This window comes from Antrostomus carolinensis, unplaced genomic scaffold (genome assembly GCF_000700745.2).
Source record: "Antrostomus carolinensis isolate BGI_N321 unplaced genomic scaffold, ASM70074v2 scaffold33760, whole genome shotgun sequence".
Classification (NCBI taxonomy): Eukaryota; Metazoa; Chordata; class Aves; order Caprimulgiformes; family Caprimulgidae; genus Antrostomus; species Antrostomus carolinensis.
The window spans coordinates 317-9,671 of NW_010291159.1; the positions used below are offsets into that span (position 1 = coordinate 317).

Below are 9,355 nucleotides of genomic sequence, written 5' to 3' on the forward strand. Positions count from 1 at the left end.
GCTGGGCCTGGGCCTGGCCCCGGCCCCGCGGGGTTGGGGTACGGGTGTCTGCACCCTCAATAAACATCCCTGGGTGGAAGTCACCGTCTGCTGCCTGGTTGCTTTAAAAGCTGAGGTGGGATAAGGCTGAAAAGGACAGGCAGAGCCGCTGAAGGGTGTTCTCCCCTGCGGTGTGGCATTAGGGAAGGCTGTGGGGCCCTTATTTCACACAATGCAGTAATTCTGCAAAAAGCACACAATAAACTACCGCCATGCACACCAGGAAACCAGTGTGTAACGTACAGACGGACCCTCAGCCTGGAGCCAGCTGCTGTGCAAGAGCAGAAGAAAAGCAAAGGTAAAATGTTACTGCTGTGGCTTTAGGGGAGGATAAAAGGGGCCTTTGCTGTGCCTTGTGAAAACCACATAAAACAAAGAAGAAAATAGGCTCTACAATTATTGGTACAGAGAGAATAACTTAAAGTGAGATCAAATATTACCTGTGTCTTAACGTTAGCTTTATTCTCAGTTTAAATACTTTCAGAAGTAAAAAGGATAAATAACTTAATAAAAACATGATGGAGCAGAAATGGTAACATTAAATCAGCATTGGGTAAACCAAATGGTATGACTCAGCTTTACCTCTTTTATAGGGGGATAATCTGCACCCATTTATTCCAGTTCACTTCACAGGGGAACACTCTTCCCAGCCTGAACGTACAGTCTATTGTAGGCTCATAGTATATTGTTGGGGTTTCGCTCAGTTTGGGATTGTTTAGTTCTTCTTCCACAACTGGCTGAGAAAAGAGTGACACAAAGGATGGCTTTTTCATGTAGAATCGTCTGATGCAACCAAGAGTTTCCAGACCCTGCAGAAAAATTCATATATATTAGCTTGAGCAGTTGTGGCAAAAAAAAAAAAAAAAAAGCTCTACAGAGTGTTCCCAGAAACATTAGACAATTTACACTAAAAATGGCTTCACTGCACCCTCTCAGGAGACCATGGGGATGGCAAAGATCACACACAACAAAGCAAGTTCATGTAGTTGGATCATTTGTCACTTCCAGCAGTGGCTGACATCTGGGAACTGCCACAGAACACGTGTTCAACAACAGATCTTGACATTTAGCACCAGTTACAGATCATTTGATGGTGGCAGAGGTGTAAACCTTTTGGGTCAGTTCTTGCTAATGGGTTAGCATTCATCCCCACAGCAACACTATGGGCTGAAAACATCTGGTCTGTACTCAGTGATCTCACATAGGTATGTGTCTAGATTTACTAGTATTTGGTATATTACAGATAGAAGCTCTGTCTTGTGGTTTCAGAACTAGTTCTTATCAAATTTATTGCTAGAGAAGTTAAATTCAAGTTCTCTGATCTGTAAAATGTAGAGGTAATTCCTTGACTTTGTGGCTTTGAATAGAAGTTGCCTAGGAACTCATCCTGCTCTCCCACATGTGCGTGCTGCCCCGCTGTACACTCTGTACTGGTTGCTCGGTGCATGATCAGTTTTGTGCACCACTTACAGCTACCAAAATGCAGGAGCCTTTGGACAGAAGTGTGGCGGACACACACACTGGAATATTAATTTCCAGCATTAGTAGGGGAAGTAACACCTATGGGAAGAACTGCAATATTACTGCTATACTTAGGATTTTAGATCCTCACAGGAAAAAAATAATAATCAAGATGTCATTTGAGAAGTAGCAATAGTGGCGATCAAACTGCATGATACAGGAAAAAAAAAAATCTGAGAAAGTCGAATTTTCTCAGCATGTATTGTGTTACAGTTAAGGATGTATGCCTTTCGGCAGGTCTGTCAGGACAGAAGGGCTTATTTACAGCGCTGTCTAGCACAGGCACATTTCAGTCTGATTCTTCTGTCAAAGACTATCAATCTGAAAGGATGGGTATGTAAGGGGAAAAAAAAACCCCAAACTTAACTTCTATGGTGGTTAACACTGCACTAAACAGCCCAACTTAATATTTCCCAGTGACAAGCCACCACTCTTCAGTAACCAACTAGAATTTCAACTGCATGTACATCCATTTCAGAAGGAAGCTCAAATTTTAACATCAGTAATACGGTAATTCCAGGGACAGGTAAAGCAGGCTGCCTTTCATGCTCACTGTGAGCAGGAACTTGCTCTGGCTTTGGTTAATTTGCACTAAAGGGAGAATGTTTTTCATGGTTCATTCCCAGTCCCATTTACCTGGGACGTCCAGCAAAGTAGCTGCTGACTCTTAGGAGCAGAAGCTGAGCCAGATTGAAGTTCACACAGCTGATGATTCACGTACCTGCAGTATCTCTAAGACAGCCACAGGCTGCAGTACCCCCGTGTAATGCTGCAGCAGCGTTCCTTCCGTGATGCCTGGCTTTGTCATGATATGGTACAGCACGGCTTCCATCATCCCCTTACACACAGGTTTATTCAGATTCCCGTCCACAATCCTCCACGGTCTCCCAATGAAGCAGACGTTCTCACAGGCCCTGCAAAAGACATTTTAAATTCAGCTCTTCTAGCTAGATTTACCATTATCATAATTTCTGTGTAATAGGTTCTTACTACATCCATTGCCAGTGTTTGTCACATCCGAGGTGTAAATTCTGCAGCTGCTCTGAGAATGGGCAGAGACTGGGGTGACTCCACTAGACAGTTCCACAGACCTGAAGTATTTCACACTAGGTGTTCACCACCCAAGGAGCACTTTTAGCACCATTAGACCACCCAACAATTACCTTGAGTCTTGATGTCCAGGAAAGCTTTGTCTTGCTTGTTTGTTTCTTACTAGCACCAATATCCTCCAAAAGTTATCCAAGACCTGCTTCTCTCTGCAACATGCAGCCACAGTGCTCAGATAGGAAACCAAATGCCCCATTTTTAGCACTTTGGAGTTAAAAAGACAGATCCTGCATGGAAATTCACATTTCCCATATTGCACTTTTTCTGTGCTGATCCTGGACACGTGGAAGCTCAGACTTCATGGCATTGGGCTTAGTTGAGAAAGAAAATTAATTTTGTTCCTCTGATATTTGGAGCTAAGTGGTTTTTGGAAAAAAACCCCATGTATCAGAGATTTTTTCAGCATGCATATGAGCATGAGTAACATTAAGAACAATGGAGGAAACCATGGGGTTTCTCCATCATCAATGCTCACTGCCCATCAGAGCATAAAACTAAGGTTTCCAAATCATTTGCTTCCACATATTATTTCGGTAGCGCTAAATGTTTAGTTATTCTGCAGACATCTCTTACTCACTGGTCTCTGGCTGCCTGGGATACATCTGCCATAGAACTTTCTGGAAAGAAAAGAACAGAGAGTTTTTAATTAACCCAGACTATCTAATGGAAGGAAAGTAAAAGGTGGCTAAGCTGTAAAATGCAACAGCTTCTGCTAGAAAGTAACACAGGAAAACCACGCCATGTGTTCTCAGTTGCACAAGGAGCACTAAGTTTTCACTCTCCATTACCCGTCTATTCTTTCTTCCCACACCTCTTCTCACAGCCACATCTGTCTACTCCAACCACACTTTTTGCAGTTCCATTCCTAGAAGTCTGATGACATGGCTGAACAACAGGTAATTCTATGCAGTGTAAGAACCGAGTTTCACACAGAGCTATGCAGGGTCTCAGCACACAGGCACTCACGGGGGCTTAACTTAATGCTCTTGGTAATCACGCGGAAGTTGAGCAGAAATCCAAGTAGCTTGAGAATGCAAACTCAAGATTTCAGCTGAGTTTGGTTTCAAAGTGAAGGTTGTCTCTGCAACTTCCATTATGCATTATGTCATGGGTTTTAATTACACAATTACTTAATGTAGGTACTTCTACCACACCCAGAGGCTAACAGCTTTGGCTTTGACACATGCAAACCCTTCAGCTGGCCTTCATCAGTAACACCAGTAAGAACTCTATGCTTGATAACATAACTCCTATTTTTTCCCTCCTGTGTTACAAACAAGTAGAGGAAGTTAAATCCAAACCAGTACTTCAGTAGTTTCACGTTAAGAACTGCTGAAGTCTCTGCTGTTTAGACAGTCCCCAGTCTGTTTCCTGCAGGAAGGCTCCAGTTAAGCAATACCAAGCTCTAAGATGCTACGGATCAGTCTGCACTGATTCACACGGCCGTCTGCTGCTGTAAACACAGATCTTGGCAAAACACCACACAAGCAGTTAGCTTGTGAGCCAATCTGAAATCAGAGCTGATAAAAGCCAAACAAAAATCAAATCCCCAACAACGTACTTAACGTAAAGCTTGGCAAGAGCTACTAGCTATTAAAAAAGAAAACTGGCAGTAAAAAGGAAATGGAAATGAAGTCAAATTGGGTTACAAACGAGGCTATTAATCTTCTCACTGGCTTTCTGGTGAGTGGTTTAATGACTTTACAACCTTCAGTCACGGGCATTCTAGTTAAATGTACACCAGTAGTGCGGTGTTTTCTAGGTTTAGGGATGTCTAGCCCGTGGACTAAAGCCAGAGATGAGAAACTTGAGATTCAAATATGTTTTTGGAGAGGAATAAGGCATGGAAACTAGTTTCTAAGGAAAACACATTTCTGAACTAGTCATGAACTTTCCAGCAATAGGCATAGGAAGGAATATTTGATGTATTTGAAACCTCCAAGACCTTTCAGACTGAGCAGTGTAATGCCACTTTGAGAAATTAAAACCTCCATTACTTGTATTGCTTCACAAAGAATCTAATATTTGCTTATAAAATGGGTTCTATTTCTTGGATCTAGAGTGCTCCTACATACCTTTAGAGGCTCCTGGCTTCTCCTCTAAGTAGGAGAGATCATCATACTGCTCACTGGCTGGTTGTTCAAGGATAGGGATCTGCTTGTCGTGCTCAGTGCTGAGCTCATCATTCTCTTCAAGCTCTTTGTCCTCAGAACAAGATTTATCTTGTTCCTTGTACGTGTCCACATCCACAGCATCCAGAGGAGACGCTGGGTGCTCAGTGAGGTGTTCTGCCTGTCCTCCCAGGGAGCCTGTTTCTTCAGCCGTGATTAAAGCTTCCTTCACTGTAATGGGATCACTAACACTTGTGTCCAAGTTATTTTCATTTGCACTTTTCAAACCACTCTCTGAGCCCTGGCAGAGTTGGTTGCTGTCTTGAAGGACATCACTTTGAGTCTTGCATCTCTTCCTTGGGGGTTCTTCATCGCTGACAGACGGTGTGTCGTTTCCCAGCTGCTCCTCCTCTCTCGAACATTCGTCTCCCTTGTTTGGTTCTGAGGGCAGACAATCCTGTTGTACATCTGGGGGAGTGGTTTCTGCCCCTTGCTGATCAGAATCATCTGGTTTCTTCTCAGACATACTGAATGCAGTAGCCATGGCTTGGCAAATACTATTGCAACCAGTCTTACAGTATGGCCTCCTACTTCTAAAACCTGCTGCATTTGAAGAAGGTCCTATTAAAAAAACCAAACAAAAAACCACAACACAAAAATTATCCCAGGAGCTTTCACTGGAAAATGTCAGTTTAACCAAATATCATGGAATTCCATCTTTAACTGACAGCAAAGAAAGAGGAAGAGCTTAATAGAATACTCAATTTTCTGTTCTGCTGCACTGAAGTTGAAAATAAGTTTTATGCCTTAAACTCTTCTGAAATTACAGCACAAGACATTTTTGTCCAGCTTAAATTAAGTTAAAATGTATCTGGAAAAGATTATTTTGCTTCCAAAGGTGAATGCTGGTAACTCCAGGTTTCTGAAACAGTTCACTCCTATCTTTGACTAAGTGCTGCTTTATTTTTTGGCCTTCTTAACCTGGAGACAAGACTGCTATGAGGTCTTGGCGTGTGACCTCTTGCCTAATATAAATAGCTTTTTTCAATTTACATCTGCTTCCTATAGCCTGGAAGATTGTCCTATTCAAGGGGAATATTAAGCATATAAACATTAATGTATGGAAAGCAGCTGGCTGTAAAACCACCTGAAGGTACTGCTCCAAGCTCCTGGTGCGTTCAGGTTCCACCTCTTCATAGCTGCAGAAACGTTTGCTCAGTTCAACTTTGCAAATTCCAAAGTGGGAAGTTGCCTCTATTGCGTTCCGGATCTCCAGAACAGCAGCTACATCTCTGGCATTATAGCCATGGCGTTCTGTACACTCACGAAGAAACTGATCAACCTCATAATTTTCTTCTTGGACTTTTATCAGCCTGGTAAAAGTTTCAGGGAGGCAGGAGACTCCCACAGCCATGTTATCAAGCAGAGAAGAAACTGCAATGCAAATAAAAACCAAGTGTATAAGCTGTGAAGCAGTTGTGACTATGCAGTACGCTACAGAAAAATAAATATTCTGAGACAGACAGGTTAGAGCTGTTCTAGACTATTCCAATTAAAATCAGAGCTCAGTTTTCCATCTTCATTGCTGCAGTTTCCTTTTTTCTTTCTGCTTTACGTATTTGTCTCTGAAAAGACCTGTAGAAGGGCAGCAAGCTGGTCTACAAGGGCTTGCCCTCATATCAAAGTGAAGTATCGCTGAAAGACAGTATAGACTTACTGGTATTGTCTGTAACTCTGGGTCAGCCTAACTCTAAGTTAATAAGGGAATCATCTCCTTTTTTCTTGAAGAAGGTCAAGTGAAAAGTCTAGGGCTAGGAAACATTACAGAGGACCCTATTAATCAAAAAATTAGAAGCAGCTGATCCACGGCAGAAAGCTATTGGCCAAATATGGTATAAACTACAAGTTGACAATGTTTTAGTACCATTAGTATAACAAATCGCCTCTGTGTCTGGAAACACATCCATCCTGCACAAAACTGCCCCCCGCTGTACAGAGTATTCACTAGTTGAAGCAGCAAAATGCCTTTTTCCAGTCCTGGATGATTTGAGGGTAGCTTTGGCACTGTTCTTACTCCACCCTTTTATCTGCAGGCTGCCTTTACATCATGCCTTGTGGGACACTCGTATGACAGCTGCACTTCTCTGACAGCCAAGGGAAAATGAGAACAACTGTAATGAGCCATCAGCTCAGCAGACCTGGAGGGCATGTGTGGCAGCAGAGATAGGAGAAAGAATTGCTAATTTTACCTCTACCACAACAGCAACAGGAATGGGCAGGGACAGCTCTAGGCCTTCCAACTGAAGAGCTGAACAACTAAAGGCTTTCCTACATTTGCATTACAGCTGAAAGGAAGATGTTCTTCAAGAAGTGGGAGTGCTGATAAATTGCAAATACTCAAGCTCTAAATATTATCAACATTTTTAAATTACTGTAGGTAAAAGGCCAGAGTTTGGACACCACTATTTCAGGCACTTGCAAGAGACAAGTAAGTGTGAATTTCCATTCAAGGAGCTCTGAAAGATTTTCTTTTCTCTTTACAGAAGAGAAAGTCTGGGTGTGACATAATATGGTATCTTAAGTTGCAGAAGGGACTGAAAAATCTCCTGGAGAAGGGATAACAGAGCAAAGACTTTCTCTTTGGATTAATAGTTTCACACAACATGAAATACAGGCAAGGACTTGTTACAACAAAAGGTGCCTCTAAGTCAACCACCTGTTTGTTTTAAGTCAGGAGAGAAAGCAATACAAGGCAAGCCACGTGTGTAATGAAAAAAGAATGTTCGTGTTAAGGGGCTTTGATCAAATCAGTTCCTCAGCTCAGGAATTCTCTACCTTTCCCGCTCCAACCCACTTCTGTGCAAGTCAGGCTGAACAAACTAACCTTGAGAGCTGAGTCTCCCTGGAGCTGGTGTACATCGCAGCTTAACCTTCACCTGGCAGGAATTGACCACAATATTGTCACTGGGACTCAGGTTGCGCGTGTTGACAATTCCAGGGGCGTAGTAACCTCTCATCAGTAAGTAATTGGTATGAGATGCTTGACGTGCTTTTACTTCTATTCTCCGTTTGCCTCCAGAGCTGTCATCTAAGTCATCATCATCGTCATCGTCATCCTCAAGTCCTTCTTTTGCCAAACTAGAGCAAACAGAGGTGTTTTATTTGTTTGTTGAGGTTTTTTTCCAAAATAAGAAAGTGACTCATTGCACTGAGCAGAGCAAGAACACATGCTATTCTGCATTCTAGTCTTTAGTCATGAACAGCTGTCCACAGCAGGCTGATTTAAAGTGCTGAGAACAAGCAACTACAGAAAAGAAATCACACTAAAGGTCCCTGGAAAAGGAAAGTGTCTCTTTTTTTTCAAGCATGTTGAAATGAACCCAAAATATCTCAGCTTACAGTGCTGAACCTCTTTGGTTCATTTGGTGCAGCAGACGCTTCATCATGAGGTAACATCTGCCAGAGCACAAAGGGAGAGACCCTAAGGGATACTGCAGTATAGGGAGAGAGTGTTAATTTTTAAGGGAGAAAAGAAAGAATTAGAGAACAAACACTTCAGTTAGTTTAAAAAAGAAAAAAAAACCCAACCAAAACCCCAACATAAACCAAACTGCAGGTAGCCTCAGAGTCAAGAAAGAATAGTAGTAGCAGCCAGAACAGATTTCACAGAAACTAACTTAGTCAAACCAACACTATTTCTTTCCAGAACACAACAAGAACCATTACGGATAAAGGTGAAGGCTCTGAACACCTGATCTAACTGTGAAATTGCATCTGTTTTAAGCAGGTTATGCCAGAGACAACCAAAGGTGCCTTCCAAGATGAGTTAGACCTTAAGTACCTTCTCTTAAAACACAGTTAAAACCAAAAGGGAACACATCATTTAGAAAAACAGTGCGAGTACCTAACCAGTTGGAAAACTGGACTCAGATGCCTGCAGTCAGAACTGGGACTAGTCCAGGTTCAACGTGTTTTTGCTAATGACCTGGGTGATAAAATTGCGTATTAAGTTTGCATGTGATCACCAAACGGGAGAGGGTGCAAGTTTATGAGAAGACAGGATTTGTGTTCAGAACATTTCCAGCAAACTAGAGGACTAGTCTGGAAAAGAGCAGGAGCCAAGTTAATATGGACAAATGCCTGTTATTTATCTTACAGTACTATGCCGCTCTCCCTCCACACAGAGGGGAAACAATTAACTAGGTAAAGAAACTGGTTATAGTGAAGTGTAAGAACCGTAAGCTGTACAGGAATCACCACACTGAGGGGTTTTGGCTGCTTTTTTGGGGTTTTTTTTGGCTGGACCATGGCCACTCATCATCTTGGGATGTATTAGCAGGTGTATCACCTGTCTAACATGATGGAATTGGCACAGACCTGCCAGCGAGAGCATGGCATTTGTTTTCCAACATCACAGTTCAGTGCAGAGGAAAATAATGAGAAAGACATATCTGGATAACAAAACAACATAGCAAAAACAAGTAAAGGAACTGAGGCTGGTCATTTTAAAGAGCAGCATATTATGGGAGGAGGACTATGATAATAATCTTCAAATAGGTAATAAGCTGCTCTAAAGG

General features: G+C 42.2%; 1 protein-coding gene across 1 annotated transcript in view; it reads right to left on the reverse strand.

Annotated features, from left to right (window-relative positions):
• Positions 1-626: 626 nt before the first annotated feature.
• GTF3C1 (general transcription factor IIIC subunit 1) overlaps positions 627-9,355 on the reverse strand; it is a gene marked incomplete at its 5' end in the record, with an annotated part of 40,431 nt that continues 31,702 nt past the window's right edge. The window contains 7 exon segments of the mRNA XM_029086894.1: positions 627-848; positions 2,282-2,474; positions 3,245-3,284; positions 4,743-5,297; positions 5,300-5,399; positions 5,926-6,212; positions 7,663-7,916. Of these exon segments, the coding sequence (XP_028942727.1) occupies positions 627-848; positions 2,282-2,474; positions 3,245-3,284; positions 4,743-5,297; positions 5,300-5,399; positions 5,926-6,212; positions 7,663-7,916 (1,651 nt within the window).